Source organism: Lampetra planeri, chromosome 46, assembly GCF_965212315.1.
Source record: "Lampetra planeri chromosome 46, kcLamPlan1.2.h2, whole genome shotgun sequence".
Taxonomy (NCBI): domain Eukaryota; kingdom Metazoa; phylum Chordata; class Hyperoartia; order Petromyzontiformes; family Petromyzontidae; genus Lampetra; species Lampetra planeri.
In genome coordinates this window covers 7,726,448-7,751,515 of record NC_136152.1, presented here as the reverse complement: position 1 = coordinate 7,751,515, position 25,068 = coordinate 7,726,448, and the positions used below count along the sequence as shown (strand labels likewise).

General features: G+C 49.0%; 1 protein-coding gene across 1 annotated transcript in view; it reads right to left on the bottom strand.

The window, feature by feature from the left end:
- Positions 1–1,879: 1,879 nt before the first annotated feature.
- The window catches only part of SGTA (small glutamine rich tetratricopeptide repeat co-chaperone alpha), a 37,891-nt gene continuing 14,702 nt past the window's right edge, over positions 1,880–25,068 (bottom strand). Inside the window, exons 4-12 of the mRNA XM_078615282.1 lie at positions 24,017–24,110; positions 23,154–23,253; positions 20,294–20,398; positions 19,386–19,524; positions 10,828–10,893; positions 10,535–10,572; positions 9,136–9,225; positions 8,070–8,222; positions 1,880–7,130 (exon numbers count right to left, since the gene is read on the bottom strand). Coding sequence (XP_078471408.1) covers positions 7,124–7,130; positions 8,070–8,222; positions 9,136–9,225; positions 10,535–10,572; positions 10,828–10,893; positions 19,386–19,524; positions 20,294–20,398; positions 23,154–23,253; positions 24,017–24,110 — 792 coding nt within the window. The 3' untranslated portion in view covers positions 1,880–7,123. The remainder of the gene's footprint in view (positions 7,131–8,069; positions 8,223–9,135; positions 9,226–10,534; positions 10,573–10,827; positions 10,894–19,385; positions 19,525–20,293; positions 20,399–23,153; positions 23,254–24,016; positions 24,111–25,068) is intronic.

Below are 25,068 nucleotides of genomic sequence, written 5' to 3'. Positions count from 1 at the left end.
TGTGTCGTGTGTGTCGTGTCCTGTGTGTCGTGTGTGTCGTGTCCTGTGTGTCCTGTGTCGTGTGTGTCGTGTCCTGTGTGTCGTGTCCTGTGTGTCGTGTGTGTCGTGTCCTGTGTGTCCTGTGTCGTGTGTGTCCTGTGTGTCGTGTGTCGTGTCCTGTGTGTCCTGTGTGTCGTGTCCTGTGTGTCGTGTGTGTCGTGTCCTGTGTGTCCTGTGTCGTGTGTGTCGTGTGTGTCGTGTCCTGTGTGTCGTGTGTGTCGTGTCCTGTGTGTCCTGTGTGTCGTGTCCTGTGTGTCCTGTGTGTCGTGTCCTGTGTGTCATGTCCTGTGTCGTGTGTGTCGTGTCCTGTGTGTCGTGTGTGTCGTGTCCTGTGTGTCGTGTCCTGTGTCCTGTGTGTCGTGTCCTGTGTGTCCTGTGTCATGTCCTGTGTGTCCTGTGTGTCGTGTCCTGTGTCCTGTGTGTCGTGTCCTGTGTGTCCTGTGTGTCGTGTCCTGTTTGTCGTGTGTGTCGTGTCCTGTGTCGTGTCCTGTGTGTCATGTGTGTCCTGTGTGTCGTGTCCTATGTGTCGTGTCCTGTGTGTCGTGTCCTGTGTGTCCTGTGTGTCGTGTCCTGTGTGTCCTGTGTCGTGTGTGTCGTGTGTCGTGTCCTGTGTGTCGTGTCCTGTGTGTCGTGTGTGTCGTGTCCTGTGTCCTGTGTCGTGTGTCGTGTGTGTCGTGTGTCGTGTCCTGTGTGTCGTGTGTGTCGTGTCCTGTGTCCTGTGTGTCGTGTCCTGTGTGTCCTGTGTCGTGTGTGTCCTGTGTGTCGTGTCCTGTGTGTCCTGTGTCGTGTGTCCTGTGTGTCATGTGTGTCGTGTCGTGTGTGTCGTGTCCTGTGTGTCGTGTCCTGTGTCGTGTGTCATGTCCTGTGTCCTGTGTGTCATGTCCTGTGTGTCGTGTGTGTCGTGTCCTGTGTGTCGTGTCCTGTGTGTCCTGTGTGTCGTGTCCTGTGTGTCCTGTGTGTCGTGTCGTGTGTCCTGTGTGTCGTGTGTGTCGTGTCCTGTGTGTCGTGTGTGTCCTGTGTCATGTCCTGTGTGTCGTGTCCTGTGTGTCCTGTGTGTCGTGTCCTGTGTGTCGTGTCCTGTGTGTCCTGTCCTGTGTGTCCTGTGTGTCGTGTGTGTCCTGTGTGTCGTCTGTGTCATGTCCTGTGTGTCGTGTGTGTCCTGTGTGTCGTGTCCTGTGTGTCATGGCCTGTGTCCTGTGTGTCCTGTGTGTCGTGTCGTGTGTGTCGTGTCCTGTGTGTCGTGTCGTGTCCTGTGTGTCGTGTCCTGTGTCGTGTCCTGTGTGTCCTGTGTGGCGTGTCCTGTGTGTCGTGTCCTGTGTGTCCTGTGTGTCGTGTGTGTCCTGTGTGTCGTGTGTGTTGTGTCGTGTGTCGTGTCCTGTGTGTCGTGTGTCGTGTCCTGTGTGTCGTGTCCTGTGTGTCCTGTGTGGCGTGTCCTGTGTGTCCTGTGTGTGTCATGTCCTGTGTGTCGTGTCCTGTGTCGTGTCCTGTGTGTCCTGTGTGACGTGTCCTGTGTGTCCTGTGTGTGTCATGTCCTGTGTGTTACATGAGCCTGGGGTGTGCGGCCAACAGCAGCGTGCTCACAACTCTCACGGGGACCACAGCGTGTCCAATCCAAAGCCACGCACGGTCAGGTTGCAGCAAACACATCGTGACTCCAACAAACCGAACGGCATGGAGGAACGCCACGATTTCAGGAGTGCCAGTCGACGGCTGTGTTTTGAGGCACCGACCCAAGCGAATAACGCGTTCGTTTGTTTCGGCAACTCCACCTTAATGGTGGGGAAAGTGCCGTGCCTAAATTCACATTTACGATCGTCGCTCACGGAAGAAATTGAGGTTATTTTGTTAAATATTCAAAGCGCCTTTATTCATGCCAGCACATCCACATTAAGATCATCACCGCGGCACTTCGCAGCCTCAACCGCATCGCGAGCAGTGGGGGACGCAGCCGTCTGCGGTTTGCGTCGTCTCCTGTACAGTTACAAAACATGTCTCTGTACATCACGACTCCTCTCCAGGTGCGGGACGAGGCTCTGCTCGCCTCACACAAGACGCCCACCGAGAGAGCAAGACGCTGGCTCGCACGTTACGACCGACAGCCAGACTCGCCCCGTACGCACAAGCGAAGTGATTTTCACGTTGGATGAATGCGACTGAATACGACCGACGCAGGGGTGATGGTGTTCACGCCGATGGCTCGCCACGTAGCGGCTCGCGATGGACGTTGTCGTGATGTCCAGCCCTGAAATCACTCGGCGGCTCGTGATCGCTGCACACAAACACCGCGCACGCAGCTCAACGTTGCAGACGCGCAGTGTGGGGGTCTCCCTCGGAGCCTCGCCACGAGAGCCGAGGAGCAGCGCTGTTTGCGAGTGTCCATTTGGACTTGGTGTGGCGGCGGGGAAAACATTGGCAGCGCGTTTGTCTCTCAAATCCCAGCTGTTTGGTGACCACGCAAACAGCATCAGGACAGGGCATTGGGACACCAATTGGCAGTAACGGTGATGAGGTGCGTGGCGAGACTCGAACCAGTGTGGCTGGGATAAGTGCAGCGTAGCACGAACCGGTCACCACAACATAGGTCCATACACGACCGTAGACCCCCTGGCAATCACAATGGCAGATACACACAGATAAAAAGCTCCCCCCATTTAGTCTCGTAGGATGTGGCGTTAGCGAGCACCTCCATGTGCTTACCCAGCACGAGAGGCTGGTTGGAACCAAGCCTTCGCCGAATTGCTTGGACTTCCCAGAGCGAGTAAACGACTCCGCATAGGATGTGGCGGCGACCTTGGGGAGGATGTGGTGACCTTGGGGAGGAGGCTCAGACCACTCGGATGCCACTTTCCGAAGGTACAAAGTGTGCGTGTCCACTTGCTGGGATCGTAGCGCAGTGCGACAGCCGCTTCATCATCGCTCCAAACATACACCGTACACACAACGTAAAACAAACACACCGTACACACAATGTACACACAAGGTACATACGCGCATCGACACACAAACATGACGGACACACACACACAACGTACACCTTCCTTTCCTTCCATATTCGTCCATCAAAGATTGTTGATGACCATGACATGCTTCATTGGGATGAGTCTGGGGTACGGTGACAGCGTAGATGGCTGAAGAGGCCAACATGAGCCCGGGACACTCCGTGGCACACTGGACATGATATGTTGGTAGCAGCCTGCTGCTGGGGGACGGGTCTCTTGATACGGGTCTTGTGCTGTTATCTCCTCACCATGGCATTTTTGGTTCTGCTGGTTTCAGAGGTGGTAGCACCATGCCAGATGAGATTTCGCCAGGTCAGACGAATTTTAGCAAGGATTTCCCATGACTTGATCCATGTTAAAGCTCTTGAGGGAGGCCTTCAGTGTCTTTGAAGTGTTTCTTTCGGCCCACCGTGTGTGCTCGCTTCAATTTCTTCAGCTCTCCAAAGAATATCTGCCTTGGGAGACGAGTGGCAGGCATCCTGGTCACACGGACGGCCCATCCGGGCTGCGTTTTCATCAGGTGCGTGGGAATGCTCGGCATGTCAGCACCTCTGAGGACTTCAGGGTCTGGGATTCTGTCCTGCCGCTGATCCTCAGCAGCTTCCTCACACAGTTGAGGTGAAAGTGATCGAGTTTCCTGGAATGGTGGCGTCAGGTTTCGCACCTATAAGAGTTGGCAGTATGACTGCCTGGTAAACCTTCAGTTCAGTGGCCAACTTGATGCCTTTCCTTTCCCACACTGAATCTCGCAGACAGCCTGATGTTGATCATCAATGTGAACAGCATGTGACAGAGCGCTACCAATGTAGGTGAACTTGTCGACAGCTGACAAGTTTCTGATCTTTCACAGATGGTTGGGTCCACAAGGATTACTGGGGGCAGGTTGGTCTACAACTTCAGTCTTCTTTGTACCGAGTGTGAGGCCGAAGTTGTCACATGCAGCTGAGAACTGGTCCATGAGGGTCTGCAGGTCGGCATGCGAGCCAGCAGCCAGCGCGCAGTCATCTGCAAACAAAAGGTCGCGAAGTCACCTCCTCCACCTTTGTCTTGGCTTGCATCCTCCGCAAGTTGAACAGCGTCCCTGTCAAAGTGGTAGATGAAGCGGATCCCAGTGTGTTCATTTGGGAAGGCATCTAGCAGCATGGCGGTGAACATCATGCTGAAGAGGGCTAGTGCTAGAACACAGCCTTGCTTCACTACATTTGTGACTAAAAACTGTTCAGAGGACCCTTGGTGATCTTGCACACACTTAGCCTTTATGCCATCACGCAACTGTCGCATCATGGTGATACATTTGTCTGGGCATATAAACTTTACTATAATCTTCCAGAGGCACTCGCAGCTGATGGTGTCGAAATCCTTTCTCAAGTCGACAAAGGTGAGGTATAGATCGGAGTTTTGCTCTTGGCATTTTTCTTGGAGTTGGTGGGCTGCAAACACTATGTCACTGGTTCGATGGCTTTTTATTAAGCCACACTGGCTCTCAGGCAGCCGGCCTTGGTCTTGGTGTTCTGTTAAGACGATTCAGGATTCTTGCAAAGATTTTTCCTGCAATGGACAGCAAGGATAGACCTCTGTGATTGTCACAGGCTTGGCGATTGCCCTTCCTCTTGTACAGGTGGATAATCCACGCATCCTTTAACTCCTAAGGGACAGCTCCTTGTCTCCATAATGACTGGAAGAGGCCGGTAAGCTTCTCAACCAAACGAGGCCCTACCACCTTGTAGACTTCCGCTGATATGGCGTCAGCTCCCGGAGCTTTTCCCGATAACAGGAGACTGATGGCTTTTTTAGTTTCCTCTACAGTGGGTGGATATGCAAGTGACAGGTTAATTTCAACTTGAGGCAGCCTTTTGATCGCGTCTTTATTTATGGATGAAGGCTGATTGAGGACTGAATTGAAGTGTTCGGCCCATCTGCCAAGGAATTTGTCTTTTCTCTGTGAGCAGTGTGGCTCCGTCTGCACACAGGAGAGGTGAGATTCCTGAGGGTTGTGGACCATAAACTGACTTGAGTGCATCGTAGAAACCCGTTGTGTTGTTGCTGCCGGCATATGATTGTATCTCCTCTACTTTCTGACTGAGCCAAGCATTCTGCATAGGTCTAAGCTAGAGCTGGACAGTTCTGTGGATGTTGAGAAATGCAGTTTTCTTGGACTCTGAGCTGCTATCATTCAGGTAGGATTTGTTCAGGCAATGTTTCACATCAAGGAGTGCCTGAATCTCTGTATAGTCGAATAAGTCTTGGTGTTTGCGTGTGGTAGCACCGACTATTTGAAGCGCTGCCGAGTGCCTCAGCCTCTTCAGTCAGGCCTTAGGGACTCCAAGCGGTGGTCTCGGGATTCAGCAAAGCACTGCTGGATGCTCTCCTGTTTCAGCTGGGAGATGTTGAGTCACTTAACATTTTGTTTTGCCTTGTGGACTTCTAGGTTTGATCAGGATGTTGAGCTTGGAGATAAGCTCAACATCTAGTCTGTGGTCTGTCCAGCATTCTGCACCGCACATGGCCTTTGACACTTGGACGTCACGCCTGTCTCTCCTCCTGACGACATAGTCAATCGAGTGCCAATGTTTTGACCGTTGTTGCATCCCAGTAGCAAAAGGCCATTGCTGTTGCATTTGCCAACGCCATGTGCACCCTAATGATCCCATTCCATGACTGATGGTCAGTTCCAACTCTGGCAATGAAGTCGCCGAGAATTAGTTTCTCTTTGCTGGGTACAGCAGCAATTGCAGTCTCCAGGCCAGTGCAAAACTAGTTTTTTTACCTCATCCGGGTTAGTCATGGTTGGCGCATAGGCACTGATGATGGTGACCTGCCTTTTTCCTGGTAGATGGAGCTTCAGGGTCATCAAACGGTCGTTGATACCGCTGGGTAAGCTTGACAGTTGGTTGACAGTTGGTTGACCAGGTTAGATTTTGCTGCAAAACCAACACCAGCGATGCATCTCTCCCCTTCTCCACACCGACTCCAAAAGAAGGTGAAACTGGCTCCAACTTCTGCCGTCTGTCCCCTGCCAGCTTGCCGGGTCTCACTCAGGGCGGCAACGTGAATGTTGTATCTGGCAAATTCTCTGCCTACAAGAGCTGTGCGTCTCTCAGGTCTGTTTGGTCCAGCCGGGTCCATAAGTGTGCGCACATCCCGAGCACCAATATTAAGTGGTGTCACTTTGAGGGAGAGTTGCGCAGCTTCGACCTCACTCTCTCGTCCAAACTCATCTGTATCCAGTGGCAAGACTATGTCGAGACGGCTGGAGATGATGCTGGATGCAGTGGATGGTCTGAGGAGACCTTCTGATGGTATTTCCCCCACCAAGGGTTCCACAGACCCAACTCAGATACTGAGTTTGCCCGATTAGTTCACCGCCGCCCGGGGTTCGGCGTTGGCAGCTGCCGGCAGGACCGACTCACCAGGCGCAAGATAGAAATCACGTGGTGTGCACCTACGGTAGCAGCTAGGGTATTCCCAGCAAAGACTGACTGAACACCCAGCTGGCCAGACACACATGACGCACACACACGACGTACACACACACAAGCAAAGTAGATACACACAACGTACACACACACAAGCAAAGTAGATACACACAACGTACACACACACACACAACGTACACACACACACACAACGTACACACACACACACAACGTACACACACACAACGTACAAACACACACACAACGTACGCACACTCACTCGAGCACGCAACACACAAGCTCGCCATGGAGGTCAGATGTTCACCTGCAAGTGTCCACCTGGCCCTGGCACATCAAAGGTCGTCAAAGAGTTATTTTGTTTTGTTTGCGCGTGATTCACCAGCCATATCACTCGCCGTCACACAGCAACCCCAGCCCCAGGATGCAGGCGCATCAAGAAGTCGCGGGGTCACGCCAGGAGGTCAACAGGTCACCGAGACTGAAGAAAAGCAATCATTTTACGTGCCATTTCGTTTATTTTTATTGGCCAATTTGTCTGGATGGGACTATCCAGGGAGAGTCGATGATTGGGCTGGTGCGTGGCGAGGGAGGGGGGCTTGTAGTCATGGAGGGGGGGTAGGGTAGTGGGTAGAGGGAGGTCACGGACGTTCAAGAGCTGTGGAAGAAAAGAGAAACAAAGTTGACATGCTGCCACCAACAGCTTCGAGCCACAGAATCCCAACGGAGGCGAGGGATTAAAATCCTTCGTTTCAATCCAGTGGGTACCAGTCCACATTGGTCCATACCGCTCATACCAACAAATCCCGGGCATCATCATCATCTCACTGGCACCCAGGTCTGTAACGCAGTGAAGCGTGGAGTGCGCCGTGCCCTGGCTTGCTTTACAGTTGCTCTGTTTTCCAGTATTTCCAGTTATAAGTGAGCGAGTCTTAAGAGGAAGCAGAAGCCATAAGCACACAACACACATTGGCAGCCCTACATTGGCTTCCTGTAAGGTTTAGGGTAGATTTTTGAAGTATGCTCATTACTTACTGAGCATTGCGTGGTTGGGACCTTTCAATTTTAAATATTTGAATTCTATAGATCCCTGGATAGCTCCAGTGATCACGGGACGGAGAATTCCTCACCAAGATCCCCTCAAAAAATTAAGCACAGGTGGCCGAGTGTTCGGCTCTCGGACCCCCGAATTATGGAATCGGCTGTTGCACTTTGTAGAACCCGACTGCACAAACTTCTATAACCCATCGATCACATTGTCATGCGCTTAACCTGCATTGTAATGCATTTAAATTGATCTGTGTATTGAATATGTTCATCATTTATATTGCTTTATAATTATCGACTGTTCATGTTGCTTTATTCATTCCAGCACAAGCGCGTTAATTGTGAAGCGCCTTGTGACAATTTATCTTGAAGGGCGCGATGCCATATAAAGATGTGTTGATTCGTTTATATTTTGGTTTTTAGTTGTGGTCTTACCTAGCATTCATTCACTCTTATCGGCATCTATTAAAACAGCACGCGCACCTTCAAAGCATGCGTCTACGTCAACAGATCTCTGCGAGGTCACCCCGAGTGACCTCTGCCCTCTTACCTGGGCGGCTGTGGTGGGGGCGGGGGCGGGGGCTGGTAGGGAGGTGGGAGGTCGTCGTGGCTCGCGCTGGCCGGCCGGCTACGGATCTGGCTCCTCAGCTGCTCGATGAGCTCCGGGTTCTCCTGCTGCATCGTCTGCGCGAACTGCTGCCCTCTGTCACGCGGTCACGTTCATGCCGACTTTAGAATTCCAAGTTCTGGGCCGAAGATGATCCAGCACTTTATTTTACTAGGTTAAGGCCCACTGAACTACGCAGCTCTATTTCAGAAGCGACCTGGCCACAATGGTAGCTCAACGAAGTGGCTTATCACGTGGACATTTATAGCAACCAAATACTCTAAACGTACATTCATTCTAAATGTGGAGGGAAAAACTGGAGGACCCGGAGAAAACTACGTGACCATGGGGGAATAGACATGCAAACTCGAAATATACAGGCGTCACCGTTCGAATCGAACCCACGACCTCCTGTATACCAGGTGAGGTAGTTAACATCTCGCCACCATGGCGTCCCAGTCACTAGCACGCCGACGGTCAGCCACCTCTCCTTATTACTCTTCTATCGCTACTACCATGGTTACGGTTTCTGTGAGCTTTACTCATCAATTGCTCCACCCACGCCGATGACTTGGTCTACCACCAGACACTGTTCAACCACCACACTACAGGTCACAACAACACTAGCACCCACTCACTCACCCATCCACCTCAACTATCCACTCACCACAGTGCAGGTCACCTCACTTCTCTTTCTGCATCTCCCCTCCCACTGCTCAACTTTGGAATTCCCTGATATCATCTCAATTTGCAAACTCTTATAATAATCGTGGTCAATTCAACAAAGGTGTTACACTACTATCTATTACGACATTGAGGGTGCTGCTTGTTGCTGGCTGATTGGCGTTTAGGGGCCTGTGCTGAGCAAGTCTAAGTTGAGTCTGGAACTAGCGTTAGGCCGAGTCAGCCTAGAGAAAGTGATGACCGCATCACTTAAGCGCCCGTCCATTATTGAAGGCCGAGGCAGCCGAGGGGAGGCGTGCTTCAGCCGTGGAAGCTGCGCACGTACGCTTGGATTAGGCCGGCCATGTCGTTGATGCCACCGGTTCCCACACCCGGGACGCCTCCAGAGAAGCCTCCTGACATCATCCCCGACATCCTGAGCAACGACAACAACCACCACCACCACCACCGTCACGGTTCATCACTCGGTGGTGCAGACTCGAAGACAAAGGATGTAGGGACAGTCTCGTGAGTGAGAGGCTGATTGAAAACTCGATGATTTGGAGTTGCGGGACAAACCCCGGTGTTGCAAGGGGAGTTGTAAAAAGGCTCGAGACCACAGAAACATTCACAGGCTTCGTGGTGAGCTGCCTCGATCGAGCAGAGTGGAGCGATTGGTCACCAATTGAGCCCTGCAAGTTGGTATACTTATCATTATAAGTACACGTCGTTTACCCAGGAAAGCCTCACCGAGTCTCAAGACTATTTTGCAAGGTGGTTCTGCTAAGTTGTTGCAGCAGGGAATGACTTATTGCTACGCAGGTTCCCATTCCGTAATTTTCACCTGCATTTCCAAAATTGGCAATTATGGACCATGACACTGGTACACAATAGCCTACTCTTCTTCTCTGAATGATGTCACAGGATCTTTAACGTTCACTGTGAAAGCGGATGGTGCATTCCGTTTCATGGCTAATACAGCCGCAGCATTAAGGCCAGATTCGAACCGCAAACCTTTGCAGCAAGCGAGAGATAAAAACGGAATGAAATAAAGCAAAACGGACAAAAATTGAAAGAGAGAAATGGAAAGAAGGCAGAGCTATAGAGAGAGAGGGCTCCACGGAGCGACGCGTGGTCACCGACTGTGCGTGTACGTGCACTGCTCACCACGACCTCCCGGTGGCGCTGGAGGTGGCATAGTTCTGACTAAGTTCTAAACGTAAAGGAAAACCCAAAAAGTTTGAGACTTTGCTAACGTTTAACAAACGTTTGAACGATTAGCACCTCTACTGGACGTATACTTTACGACAAATTATTGTCCACCACGGGAAGCAAATGGTTTTGTATAATTTTTCTGGTTGTGCTGATCGGGACCCAGTGCTCTTTGCCTTAACATCTGGCAATTGCAGCAGCAGTTGTTTCAATGGGCGTGACTACTGATGAGACCCTGAAAGTCTAAACCAATCCACACTTTACATGTTCAAAGAAATGCCCTCAGAAAACATTGGTCCAGAAGGCCGTCGAGCCGATGGTTAAAAATTACCTTTTATGTTGTCGAGAGACTGACTTCCTGTTAATTTTATATTCAAAATGGACTATCCATCTATTAATTTTAAATGTGTTACCCATTACTCTCTGCCACAATAGGCTGTGTCCATCGCGTGTCCATCGCGTGTGTATCGCAGGTCCATGCGTGTGTCCATGCACGTTTGCAAGCGTGCAAGCACACCCGCAGTGCCACTCACATCTGCTGCAATTGTGGATTCTGCATCATGTTGGCCGCCTGCACACACGCACGCACACACAGCAGCGATCACCACAATGAGAGACGTCGCCCGCCTTCCCACGCGCTAAACACGGCCCCCGAAACGCTGCCGGCACTCGCTGTGGCGCAAAGACGACGCCTCGACCGTTTGGTGGCGCTGCGGCGGTCAACGTTCGGGAACAAACTGGCGCGGGAATGCGTGGAGCTTGGGATGTCGCGCGAGCGACACGCCGCTTGTGTGAACCACGAGGTCGCCGTCACGGCGCCGCCTACCATGGCCATGAATCCCGGGTTGTTGAGGATCCCAGCGAGGTCGAAGCCTCCGGGCGGCGTGGCATTCTGTTGTGACAACGCGCACACAAAATACGCACTCAAAGACGAAGAGAGCCCCGACTGGGCACCCCCCCCGCCAGTGGCGACACCTACAGGGGTACGCGTGCACGCGGTGTATGTTTACGTGTTTCTCTGCACGCGTGTGTGTGTGTGAATGTATATAGGTGCATGTGAACGTGCAAAAGCGACACGACGTTTCAGTCACGATGGGCTGAGTCCAGGGCTGCGATGGCGAACGCCTGCAATCCAGCACCGCAGAGGCAGCGGGGTTGGCGGATCACATTCATGTTGTCAAACTCCCTTCCCACGTGCCATACCCTGGCTCGCCAGGAGAAGGCGGCACAGCAAATGTCGTCTCCACCCATTCCAATAGTAAGGGATCGAGCACCGCCCCTTGCACGCGTGGGTTCTCGCCGGGTGCTCTGGTTTTCTCCCAAACAAACAATCAGGAATTGGCTGAAACACCTTCATATATAGAGGACTGTGGAGCTTGGGGGGTGGGTGCGTGGTGAATGTGGCTCCAGCTTCGTGCCTGGCTGCTGCCCTGCTTACTCGCCTGCGGCTCCTCCGAGTCGTTCTCTCTCTCTCTCTTCGAGAGCAAGCGAATTATTACGCAGCGCGTTCCAAGTTGAGATTATTATTGCTTAGTGACAAACCCTAGGAGCTCAGAATGTCCTGATCCTCCTTTCTTTTGTGACGGTGAAAGCCCTGCAATTGCTGTGACTGAACGCCGCTTTCCTTGCGTACATTCACTGAGGCGTCAACTTTATGCCAAATATAGACAGGGAAAACGTATTTGCACAGACGCAGATTCACGAAAGTGAGTATACATATGTAATGACCGAACGTAAGAGACACTCACGCCAAGCCAATGTGCAGCCAAATTGTAATTCAAAAAGTAGGCGAAGGCCTCCTATTGGTGGAAAGAGGCTCCACGATGATTGGTCGGGAGGCGGGGTTTGAAGAGGTTGAAGGATTTCACAGAGGAGAAAGTGGGACACAGAGTTGAGCCCGGAGATGACGGTTGGCAAGCGTTGGAGGAAAGGGACACGGATTGGCTGCGAACAAACAGACTGAGTGAGGGCAAGTTGGAGAGGGGGGGGGGCTCGAGAAGGCTAAGAGGGGAGGGCTCGAGGGGAAGGGACGAGCTCCAAGAGGAAGAACGAAGCCCGGGCCTGCCATTGTTACTGCATCTACACAAAGAGGCTCCCAGTACACAGTCGTCGGCGTCATTTCACATGTACAGTAGCGTAGTGTACAGTGTAGTGTGTAGTGTATAGTGTAGTGTATAGTGTAGTGTATAGTAGTGTAGTGTATAATAGTGTAGTGTATAGTAGTGTAGTGTATAGTAGTGTAGTGTATAATAGTGTAGTGTATAGTAGTGTAGTGTATAGTAGTGTAGTGTATAGTGGTGTAGTGTATAGTAGTGTAGTGTATAGTGTAGTGTATAGTGGTGTAGTGTATAGTAGTGTAGTGTATAGTAGTGTAGTGTATAGTAGTGTAGTGTATAGTGGTGTAGTGTATAGTAGCGTAGTGTATAGTAGTGTAGTGTATAGTAGTGTAGTGTATAGTAGTGTAGTGTATAATAGTGTAGTGTATAGTAGTGTAGTGTATAGTGGTGTAGTGTATAGTGGTGTAGTGTATAGTGTAGTGTATAGTGGTGTAGTGTATAGTGGTGTAGTGTATAGTAGTGTAGTGTATAGTAGTGTAGTGTATAGTAGTGTAGTGTATAGTGGTGTAGTGTATAGTAGTGTAGTGTATAGTGGTGTAGTGTGTAGTAGTGTAGTGTGTAGTAGTGTAGTGTATAGTGGTGTAGTGTATAGTGTATAGTAGTGTAGTGTATAGTGGTGTAGTGTATAGTGTAGTGTATAGTAGTGTAGTGTATAGTAGTGTATTGTATAGTGGTGTAGTGTATAGTGGTGTAGTGTATAGTGTAGTGTATAGTAGTGTAGTGTATAGTAGTGTAGTGTATAGTGTGGTGTATAGTAGTGTAGTGTATAGTAGTGTAGTGTATAGTGGTGTAGTGTATAGTGGTGTAGTGTATAGTGTAGTGTATAGTAGTGTAGTGTATAGTAGTGTAGTGTATAGTGGTGTAGTGTATAGTGTAGTGTATAGTAGTGTAGTGTATAGTGGTGTAGTGTATAGTGGTGTAGTGTATAGTGGTGTAGTGTATAGTGGTGTAGTGTATAGTAGTGTAGTGTATAGTAGTGTAGTGTATAGTGGTGTAGTGTATAGTGGTGTAGTGTATAGTGGTGTAGTGTATAGTGGTGTAGTGTATAGTGTAGTGTATAGTGTAGTGTATAGTAGTGTAGTGTATAGTGGTGTAGTGTATAGTGTAGTGTATAGTGTAGTGTATAGTGTAGTGTGTAGTGTATAGTGTAGTGTATAGTGTAGTGTATAGTGTAGTGTGTAGTGTATAGTGGTGTAGTGTATAGTGTAGTGTATAGTGGTGTAGTGTATAGTAGTGTAGTGTATAGTGGTGTAGTGTATAGTGGTGTAGTGTATAGTGTAGTGTATAATAGTGTAGTGTATAGTAGTGTAGTGTATAGTAGTGTAGTGTATAGTGTAGTGTATAGTAGTGTAGTATATAGTGGTGTAGTGTATAGTAGTGTAGTGCATAGTAGTGTAGTGTATAGTAGTGTAGTGTATAGTGGTGTAGTGTATAGTAGTGTAGTGTATAGTGGTGTAGTGTATAGTATAGTGTATAGTAGTGTAGTGTATAGTGTAGTGTATAGTGGTGTAGTGTATAGTGTAGTGTATAGTAGTGTAGTGTATAGTGTAGTGTATAGTAGTGTAGTGTATAGTGGTGTAGTGTATAGTGGTGTAGTGTATAGTGTAGTGTATAGTAGTGTAGTGTATAGTGGTGTAGTGTATAGTGTAGTGTATAGTAGTGTAGTGTATAGTGGTGTAGTGTATAGTGGTGTAGTGTATAGTGTAGTGTATAGTAGTGTAGTGTATAGTGGTGTAGTGTATAGTGTAGTGTATAGTGGTGTAGTGTATAGTGGCGTAGTGTATAGTGTAGTGTATAGTAGTGTAGTGTATAGTGGTGTAGTGTATAGTGTAGTGTATAGTAGTGTAGTGTATAGTGGTGTAGTGTATAGTGTAGTGTATAGTAGTGTAGTGTATAGTGGTGTAGTGTATAGTGTAGTGTATAGTAGTGTAGTGTATAGTGGTGTAGTGTATAGTAGTGTAGTGTATAGTGGTGTAGTGTATAGTGGTGTAGTGTATAGTGTAGTGTATAATAGTGTAGTGTATAGTGGTGTAGTGTGTAGTGTAGTGTATAGTGGTGTAGTGTATAGTGGTGTAGTGTATAGTGTAGTGTATAGTAGTGTAGTGTATAGTGGTGTAGTGTATAGTGTAGTGTATAGTAGTGTAGTGTATAGTGGTGTAGTGTATAGTGTAGTGTATAGTGTAGTGTATAGTAGTGTAGTGTATAATAGTGTAGTGTATAGTAGTGTAGTGTATAGTAGTGTAGTGTATAGTGGTGTACTGTATAGTGTAGTGTATAGTAGTGTAGTGTATAATAGTGTAGTGTATAGTAGTGTAGTGTATAGTAGTGTAGTGTATAGTGGTGTAGTGTATAGTGTAGTGTATAGTGTAGTGTATAGTAGTGTAGTGTATAATAGTGTAGTGTATAGTAGTGTAGTGTATAGTAGTGTAGTGTATAGTAGTGTAGTGTATAGTGGTGTAGTATATAGTGTAGTGTATAATAGTGTAGTGTATAGTAGTGTAGTGTATAGTAGTGTATAGTGGTGTAGTGTATAGTGTAGTGTATAATAGTGTAGTGTATAGTAGTGTAGTGTATAATAGTGTAGTGTATAGTAGTGTAGTCTATAGTAGTGTAGTGTATAGTGGTGTAGTGTATAGTGTAGTGTATAGTAGTGTAGTGTATAATAGTGTAGTGTATAGTAGTGTAGTGTATAGTGTAGTGTATAGTAGTGTAGTGTATAATAGTGTAGTGTATAGTAGTGGTGTATAGTAGTGTAGTGTATAGTAGTGTAGTGTATAGTGGTGTAGTATATAGTGTAGTGTATAATAGTGTAGTGTATAGTACTGTAGTGTATAGTAGTGTAGTGTATAGTGGTGTAGTGTATAGTGTAGTGTATAGTGTAGTGTAGAGTAGTGTAGTTTATAGTAGTGTAGTGTATAGTGGTGTAGTGTATAGTGGTGTAGTGTATAGTGTAGTGTATAGTAGTGTAGTGTATAGTGGTGTAGTGTATAGTGGTGTAGTGTATAGTGGTGTAGTGTATAGTGTAGTGTATAGTAGTGTAGTGTATAGTAGTGTAGTGTATAGTAGTGTAGTGTATAGTGTAGTGTATAGTAGTGTATAGTAGTGTAGTGTATAGTGTAGTGTATAGTAGTGTATAGTGTAGTGTATAGTGTAGTGTATAGTGTAGTGTATAGTGTAGTGTATAGTGTAGTGTATAGTGGTGTAGTGTATAGTGTAGTGTATAATGTAGTGTATAATGTAGTGTATAGTGTAGTGTATCGTGGTGTAGTGTATAGTGTAGTGTATAGTGTAGTGTATAGTGTAGTGTATAGTGGTGTAGTGTATAGTGTAGTGTATAGTGTAGTGTATAGTGTAGTGTATAGTGTAGTGTATAGTAGTGTATAGTGTAGTGTATAGTGTAGTGTATAGTGTAGTGTATAGTGGTGTAGTGTATAGTGGTGTAGTGTATAGTGTAGTGTATAGTGTAGTGTATAGTGTAGTGTATAGTGTAGTGTATAGTGTAGTGTATAGTGGTGTAGTGTATAGTGTAGTGTATAGTGTAGTGTATAGTAGTGTATAGTGTAGTGTATAGTAGTGTATAGTGTAGTGTATAGTGTAGTGTATAGTGTAGTGTATAGTGGTGTAGTGTATAGTGTAGTGTATAGTGGTGTAGTGTATAGTGTAGTGTATAGTGTAGTGTATAGTGGTGTAGTGTATAGTGGTGTAGTGTATAGTGGTGTAGTGTATAGTGTAGTGTATAGTGTAGTGTGTAGTGTATAGTGTAGTGTATAGTGTAGTGTATAGTGTAGTGTGTAGTGTATAGTGTAGTGTATAGTGTAGTGTATAGTGGTGTAGTGTATAGTGGTGTAGTGTATAGTGGTGTAGTGTATAGTGTAGTGTATAGTGTAGTGTATAGTGTAGTGTATAGTAGTGTAGTGTATAATAGTGTAGTGTATAGTAGTGTAGTGTATAGTGTAGTGTATAGTGGTGTAGTGTATAGTGTAGTGTATAGTGTAGTGTATAGTGTAGTGTATAGTGTAGTGTATAGCAGAGGTGGGACAAAGTCATTGTTATGCAAGTCCAAGTCGAGTCGCAAGTCATCAAATTCATGACTCGAGTCTGACTCGAGTCCAAGTCACATGACTCGAGTCCACATCTCATAGGTGGGACAAAGTCATTGTTATGCAAGTCCAAGTCGAGTCGCAAGTCATCAAATTCATGACTCGAGTCTGACTCGAGTCCAAGTCACATGACTCGAATCCACACCTCTGATGTATAGTGTAGTGTATAGTGTAGTGTATAGTGGTGTAGAAGCCTCCTTAGAGCCCAATGTATTCGCTTACCGACAATCCCCCTGTTAACGACGGGTTGTTGTAGGTACAGTAAATATGAATTAATGCATTGATTAAGCACATTTCTTTTACCGTTATATGTTTATAATGTTGTTAGTATCTTTATGTATTAATGTCTATTGTTTAAATATAATAAAGTACGTTTTTTAGGTGAAAATTTGAAACTTTTGATGCTATTGGAACGAATTAAGCCTTTGACGTGTATGTCCTATACTCACGTAACGACCAAATCACTTAACAACCGTTTTTGTGGAACCAATTACCGTCGTTAAGAGGGGTTTCTGCTGTATACAAAAGCCAGTGTGCACACATGCAAACAAGAATATGTACACACAGTCATACACCATATACACACACGGAGAGAGAAGGCACACTTCCATCACTGAGGTGTCCACACAGGGCTATTTGTAATATTGGTGATAATTTATTTTCGCCATCGTTCTTACGGCGCAAGGCTGCGTTTCACAGACACAGGCTGCAGTAGACTCACAGTGGGGGGCGATGTTGCTATGTAGAATCTTGATTCCACAAATTGCGGGTAATGTTCCAAATTCGACAAATTTACAACGTTTTGCCGGTACATAATGGTGTACTCTTTACGAATGACATCACGGGATCCTTTGATCGCCCGCTATGAAGCAGACAATGCGTAGTAGTATCTTTTACGGTCATACACCCGCCGTAATAACCAGGTTCGGCTTGCCGGATTCGAACCGAGAAACTTTGCAACAAGTGGTCAACGCAAAACAGCTGGGCCGTGTCGCCGCCCCAAATGAGAACCTATTAAGTCCAGCAAGACACAGGGCTGCTGCAGTAGTAGGGCCGGCACTACGTGCGGCCACCTTTGTTTCCCCAGTGCTAACATCGATCACACCACTCTACTGGCTCATTTTTTTATGCTGGGTAAACCTAGAGGAAGCCCACGATAAAATCAAACACTTGGCAGTGACGTTGCTCATTGTCAGGAATCCTGTGGACGAGTGTGAGTGCACGTATGTGTGTGCGTACACAAAGGCATGCCAGCATGCAAGCAGATGTGGGTACATTAATGCTTGTCTGTGTGTGTGTACATGTATATTGGGGAGCGGTAGCGTAGCAGTTAGCGTGCTGCGCTACAAACCTGGCAACCCGAGTTCGATTCCCACTCACGGCCAACATCAGTGACGATTATCTGAACCGGTCCTGGCCCTCCCGTAGGTCAATTCAGCCTCAAATGAGTAGTTGGTGCGGTGCATAAAAACATCGCCACTAGCGAGACAAAGGCGGCTGGGCGTGGTGCTGGCCACCCACCCCCTCGTGTGCCGATCTGGCCTTCACGGGTGCTCGCTAACAGCACTTGCCCCAACAGTCTGTTCAGGCTATACGGGGGTGATTTGTCTTTGCACGTACAAATGCGTATGCATGCAGGTATGAGTTCGATTCCCGCTCATGGCCAACACCAGTTGGACATGAGCGGGAATCTGAACCGATCCTGGTCAACCAAGCCTCCCTCGTGGCGATGTATAAACATGGCCACTAGGAAGACAAAGGGGGCCAGGCATGGTGCTGAACACATACCCCCAAGTGTGTTGTCTTGGCCTTTATAGGTGCTCGTTAACAGCACTTACCCCAATAGTCTGCTGAAGAGTATACAGGGGATCTGTCTGTCTTGTGTGCGCATGCATGCTTGTATGTCTTTGTATGTGTGCATGCATGCATATATGTGGATGCATGTGTGTGTAGAGGTGTGTTTGTGTGGAGGTGTGTGTGTGTTTGTGTGGAGGTGTGTGTGTGTGTGTGGAGGAGGCTCGTGAAGGACGCTGCTGGGCAGTTGGAGGCAGTCGCCCTCCAGCAACAACGGAGGGCAGAGGAGCGACGCTCACAACAACGAGTGGGGGTACTTCTGGTGCATCTACCAGTCATCTCAGTCAGCCAACCCATGGCACCTGGGTCTGTCCCGAGCACTGGCGGAGCCAGTGGGGGGGTTGGTACGTGCCCCCCCAATGATCCGATCGAAATTAGAGATTTCGATCGGATCATTGGGGTTTATTTGTAATAAATCGGCATTTTGCGACCCCCACTGCCACTGTGTGGCATATTATTACGTGCCAGGGCCTCTATGAGATGATAGGACAATAGTCTGAGTCCATAATTGGCAATAAGTAACGGCAAAACGACTTCCCTGAAGGCATTCACCTTCAGCGAGCGCGATGCCGATCACACACGGTTCGAATTCGACCCTCGATCGATGGCTGCGCCATCGCCGCACACGCATCGATTAAAGAGCAAGGGACTTACTAACAACTTCTATAATTTTTCATTGCTGGAGGGGTTGCCCCCCCTACTTGAAAATCCCGGCTCCGCATTTGGTTCCGAGACCTCCTGTCAGCGAGCCTTCGACACTTCACGTGGCCTCAAAGTGCACCTGGTCTGGCACAGGCGCCGTGGTGATGTCACCATCACTTAGTGGCAAATAGCGGGTATTGGTGTGTGGAGGTGCGTGTTTGTGTGTGGGTGTGGAAGTGTGTGTGGAGGTGCGTGTGTGGAGGTGCGTGCGTGTGTGGAGGTGCGTGCGTGTGTGGAGGTGCGTGTGTGCTCGCTAACAGCACTTGCCCCTACAGTCTGTTAAGTCTATACGGGGGATCTTTTTCTTTTTGCGTGGAGGTGTGTGCGTGTGTGTGGAGGTATGTGTGCGTGAGGTGCACGTATGTGGTGTGTGTGTGGTGTGTGGAGGAGTTTGTGTCCGTGGAGGTGCGTGCATGGCACGTGTGTGTGTGGAAGTGCGTGTGTGGTGGTGCGTGTGTGGAGGTGCGTGCATGGCACGTGTGTGTGTAAGTGCGTGTGTGGAAGTGCGTGTGTGGAAGTGCATGTGTGTGTGTGTGTGGAAGTGCGTGTCTGTGTGTAGGTGCATGTCTGTGTGTAGGTGCATGTCTGTGTGTAGGTGCGTGCGTGCGCACCGGGCTCGTGGCCTCCCTCCCTCTGCTTTCGGCGAGCTCCAGGTTGCCTCGGTAACCCTCGTTGTCCGGATCGAGCTCAACGGCTCGACGGTAAAACTCCACCGCCTCCTCGTGCTTCCCCAGGGAGGTGAGCGCGAGCCTGCGCGGCACGCACACGGCCACGCGCCGACAATCATCGTCACAGCAGCGCCGCCACACGAACCACCGCCACGCAGCACCGCGCAGCAATGCCAACGACCACCGGTCAGGGGCCACAGGGCTTTCCTGCTCTCATTGGTTATCTCTCGTTCACAGCCTTGAGAGTCAGGGGTGGAAATTGCGCATTGCTGTGGCGGGGGGGGCGAGTCTATTTACTGAACAAAAAAAACTGCAGCCAACTTCCTCAGAATGTGGTACAAATTTTATTGACCCCGGTGGCATGATGGGCTGAGACGACCCACCAACTAGGATTTAAACTCGCAAACTTCCAATTGCGAGCCGCTCGCTCCACCGCTGAGCCAGCTGGCTGGTTATTTACCACTTGCCGACCAACTGACTTGGGTTTTAATCGCTTTGTCTTTGTACCGATTGTGCACTAAAGGCACTAATGGCACCTGTCATCAGTATCACATGGCAGCGCACCGCTGGGCATTAGGTAAGGCCCGTGACAGAAGGTATCACAGAACTGCTTGCTGCTGGGATGCAGCCATTAAAACACAAAATCATTCACACATTTGCTATTCGTATGATTCTTGCGAGCGTAAAGCTACCACGAAGGAAGGCGCTGTGTTTTACAGACGGGTAGAGCCTGCAGTGGTTTCGCAGTAGGGGGCGGTGACATGGCTCAGCGGGAGTTCAGCACGGCCCGCGCGTGCGGACGCGTGCAGCGTGTGTGTGCACGTGTGCGCGCACGGCACAGTGCTGCTCACCCCATGCGCCCGTAGGCCTTGCTGTAGTTGGGGTCGATAACGATGGCGCGCTCGCAGTCCTGCACCGCGCCCACGTAGTTGCTCAGTTTGCTGTAGGCGGCCGCCCTGCTCCGCCGCGCGTCCCGGGGTCGTGGCGGAGGGGAGAGCAAAGCGGGGGGGGGGGGTCCGATGGCACAGGCGAGGGAACGGACGCGCGTGTGAGCGCAATGCGTGATGCGTGCGGGCGCAGCAGTGTGATCGTACCACAGGTGTATGTATTTGCAAGTCAGTGTGGGAAAGCTGCGAGGCCCAGGCTATTGTGAGCTCGCCACCGCATCAACGGGAGGCTTATGCCCCCAATGAAGGTGAAGATCGGTGGGGGGATGGAGGCAAGGCTGATAAGTCAGATGCATTCTATGACCTCTTGTCACAGGTGCTGGCAATAGTGTTCCCTTGAGATAGAGTAATCCTGTTGAGTGACTTTAATGCCCGAGTGGGTATGATGTAGGCCGGAGTGATTGGAAGGCATGGGCCAGATCAGCTCAATAATATTGGTAGGAGGCTGCTAGTCTTCTGTGCAGCCCATGGGCTTGTAATCACCAACATGTTGTTTCCAGAATCGGTGCATCCACACAACATCATGGATGCACGATGGGTCCAATGCAAGAACATCTAAGTAAGCAACAACATATTCTTTGGGTCTTTCGGTAAAGTCACGTATATAGGTTCAAAGATCACAAAAAACTCCAACGCTTCGATCACAACACAAGCGAACGTCATCAGGAGGCAGACTTGCAAAAACCGTCTGCCTCAGCAGCTTTCCCCCTCTTTTTTCCTCCTGATGACGACCGCTTGTGTTGTGATCGAAGCGTCGTAGTTTTTTGTGATTTTCTTTGAACCTATATACGTGACTTTTTTACCGAAAGACCCAAATAATATGAATTCCTGCAGTCACGAAAGCTTTAGGTCAAGATTCAAGTCAGAACAATACGAATGCGCATTGATGACACGTTGAAGGCGGCTCTCTGAAACAACTGTTGCGGAACTGGCTCAGACTCTGACCCCGAAACTGCACTGGCCATATCGCAAGAGGTTTACACGCGGGCATAGCAGGACGCCGCGAACCGCGGATCGTGTCGATTTGGGTCTGTTCAAGCTGGTACGCACTGATCGGCGAGATAGGACGGAGCAGACTGATGGAGAGACTCTTGAAGACGAGTCGGCATACTTTATATGCAATACTTTACTTAATAGGTAGCCAGTAAAGCTCATCACGTATCAAACTCGTGGTCGGATCAAATTTCTGTTTCCTCACTATCAGGCGAGCTGCGGCATTTAACACGGACTGGAGTGGCCGTAGGTGAACAGCGCTGGCACAGCCGAAGAAGCTGTTGCAGTAGCCCACGCGGCTGATGGTGAATGCCTGGACGGGCATCCTCGAAGTCTCCACAGTTAAGAGTACGACGGACTGTGCGCAGTTGTCGAAGCTGGTAGAAGCACTGTCCAGCCAGGCACCTGATGTGAGTATAGTGACGGGAGCGGAAAATACGGGTCCCATGTCCTTGACAACAGGACCTACCGTGGAGCTGATCTGCCCACTTCATGATGGTGAGCAGGCCCGGGTAAAGCTGCGCGTATGGGAGTCAGGGGCAAATTTCTGTTCACCTTGGAGTGCGACAGGGATGTCCTCTGGCCCACATAGTTTTAAACATCTTCTTTGACCACGTAGTTCGAGACACTTTCCATAGCTGTAGTGGAAGAATTTCCATCTGCTACAAATACAATGGGAGACTGATTGATACTCAGGTTCTCCCTATTGGTCAACGATGTTGATGATCTGGCAATTGCTGCTCACTCTGAGAAGAAGTTGGAGACGTGACTGCTGAACCCGAGCATGATACTAATAGATGGGGCCTTATCATCAATCACGCAAAAACAAAGCACCTGCCTGGGTATTTTATGTTATAAAATACTCAACAACCTCTGATCTACATGAATAATGGGCCAGTTGTGGAGAGAGTGGAAACGTTTCTGTACCTGGGCAGTGTGCTTATGACCAGCTCCAGTTTGGAAGCGGAGGTCTCACACGGAATCAGTCGAGCTGCAGTGTCTTTTCATCAGCTGCACAATGTTGTGGAAACTACCTGGCTTATCGCTCCATACGAAGCTCAGGGTCTTCTCAGTCATGGTTATGCCCTCCCTTCTTTACGCTTGCACATTGTGGAGCCCTTTAAAGGAACATGTGTCATGTTTAAACATTCAGACTGGCCTTCCTATGATCCATTCTGCCCTTCTGTGAGGAGCTCACAGATTTTTGAAAGATCTGGACACAGACCCATCAGTGATTTCCGATGGTAGGCAAGGCTGCGCTGGCTGGGCCATGTAGCGGGAATGTCCAGAAGGGGCTAAATGGGCACGGCACGGGCTAGAGAAGATGGGCTGATGCGGTACAGAAGGATGTGGGGATGATTGGATTAACCAATGACTGGTACAAGCAGAGTCAAGATTGGTCACTATGGAGGAGGCTCATGAAGGACGCTACTGGGCAGTTAAAGGAAGTTGCCTTCCAGCAACAATGGAGGGCAGAGGAGCGACACGCACAGCAATGAGCGGAGCGCTTGGCGGCTAAAACGCAGCAAGTTGGCTAATTGGGGAGCACAAGTGGTGCATCTGCCAGTCATTTCAGTCAGTCAACCCATGGCACCTGGGTCTGTCCGTGACCTCCTGCTAGGGGCCTTCGACACTTCACAAGGCATCAGGGTGCACCTAGTCAGGCGCAAGCGCCATGGTGACGTCACCACCACTTGGTGGCGAACGGCGGTAGTTGTTGTTGCTGTTGTAGCTGCGTGTGTAGTTCTGTGTAACTGTGTGTTTAGTTCACCGGTTGCAGAAGTAGACGGCGTTCTGCTGGTGCAGCTCGATGGCGTGTGTGTAGCACTCCACGGCCTCGGAATAGCGCTCCTCGCGCATGTACTGGTTCCCTGCACACGGCACAGCACGGCATGACGTCACGATGCATTCACATGCACGGCCGTCACTTAATACTGCATATTTACTACCCAAAAGTCCGCTTCATAGTGGACGTTAAAGTTCCCTTTGACGTTATCCGACAAAGAGTCGGCCACATGTGCTGGTGTCACGGTTCAAATTTGCCAAATTAAATAAAGCGACTTTCAAAGTGTTAAAGCGGTAAAACCACACAGCAACACGGCAGACGGCATCCCCCTGTGAAACACAGCGCATTTAGGATAGCGCTGCACTAAAAGAAAGGTGAGAGCACCACAGGTACTCAATTAAAAAACTACTGACTTTTTATTTTACCAGGTAAGGCCCACTGAGCTATGAGCTATTTTTCAGAAGCGACCTGGTCACAAATGATAGCTCAACGAAGTGGCTTAGCATGTGGACATTTATAGCAGCCAAATACTCTAAAATGCGTGATGTTGATTCTAAATGTGGAGGGAAAAAACCGGAGGACCCAGAGAAAAATCCACGGGGAGAACACGCAAACTCCAAACATACAGCAGGCGTAAGGATCGAGATCGAACCCACGACCTCCTGCATACCAGGCGAGGCAGTTAACATCTCTCCACCGTAGCGCCCCAAATTACATGTATAATTATCAATGAGCGAAAACAAGAGCATTAAGGCAACGCTACATATTGCTGGTAAAGATTGTGAAAGTGAATATTAATGCTTCATAGTGACTTCAACAAGTCCTAGTGGCGTGTTGTGAGCGGTCACCCTCGTTCTTGTATTTGTCAGCGCGAGTTCTATCTTCTTCTGACACCGTGCAGTCGGGGAGGGCCTTCTCTTGACTGAGGGGTGGATTTGATGCCTGAGCCGGTGGGGGAGGGGGGCAAGGGTGGGGGGAGCCGAGGGTCAAAGAGCGGAACTCACGGCATTAACACGCAGCCAACACACCGGCGATTGCCACTTGCTTCAGCAGCAATAATGGCAAAAAGGATCTCCGCTTTGTAAACGTGGCCTTCTCCGACAACGTGGACTGTTTTCTGCATCCAGGACCCATCAAAGAAATCGTAGTCATTATCACGAGCAGCAATCCCCTCAGGTAACAAGATGACAATGGGGAGACAATGCAATTTGTAAGGCGCAGGATTTTTCACAGAGATAAATGACTGTGATTGAGACGAGGAGCCAAGTTTAGTGTCACTCAAACGTCGGGTGAACGAGGCGAGGCTTATTAGTATGGACGTAACATTAAGCAAATACTTTTTATGTATGACTCTTTAGGCCTCGCCTCCTCCGTCTTTATGCCCCACCCCTTACTCATTAGGCCCCACCCCTTCCTCTTTCAGCTCCGCCCCTTTCCTTTATGGAACTTGCCCCCTTCTTCTTCATCAGGCCACGAGGTTGGGCTGGTTTGGGTAGTGGCGAGGGCTTGTTGATGACGTTGGGGGGTTTGCAAGCTTCGGATGGAGCGATAGGGCCAGGTAGTTTCCACAGCGTTATGCAGCCGATGAAAAGACACTGCTCCTCGACTGATTCCGAGCGAGACCTCCGCTGCCAAACTGGAGCTGGTCATAAGTATGCTCCCCAGGTACAGAAACGTTTCCACTCTCTGCACAGCTGCCCCATTATTCATGTAAAGTGGAGGTGGTTGAGTATTTTATAACATAAAAAATACCCAGGCAGGTGCACCCCAACGTGAACATTAAATTGCTCCGACTCCCATCCACGCAGCTTTACCTGGGGCCCACCCACAATCATGAAGGTCTTTAATGATTGCAGGAAGAGGACCAATGACCCTGAAAGCACAAAGAGCCCCGAGTCCT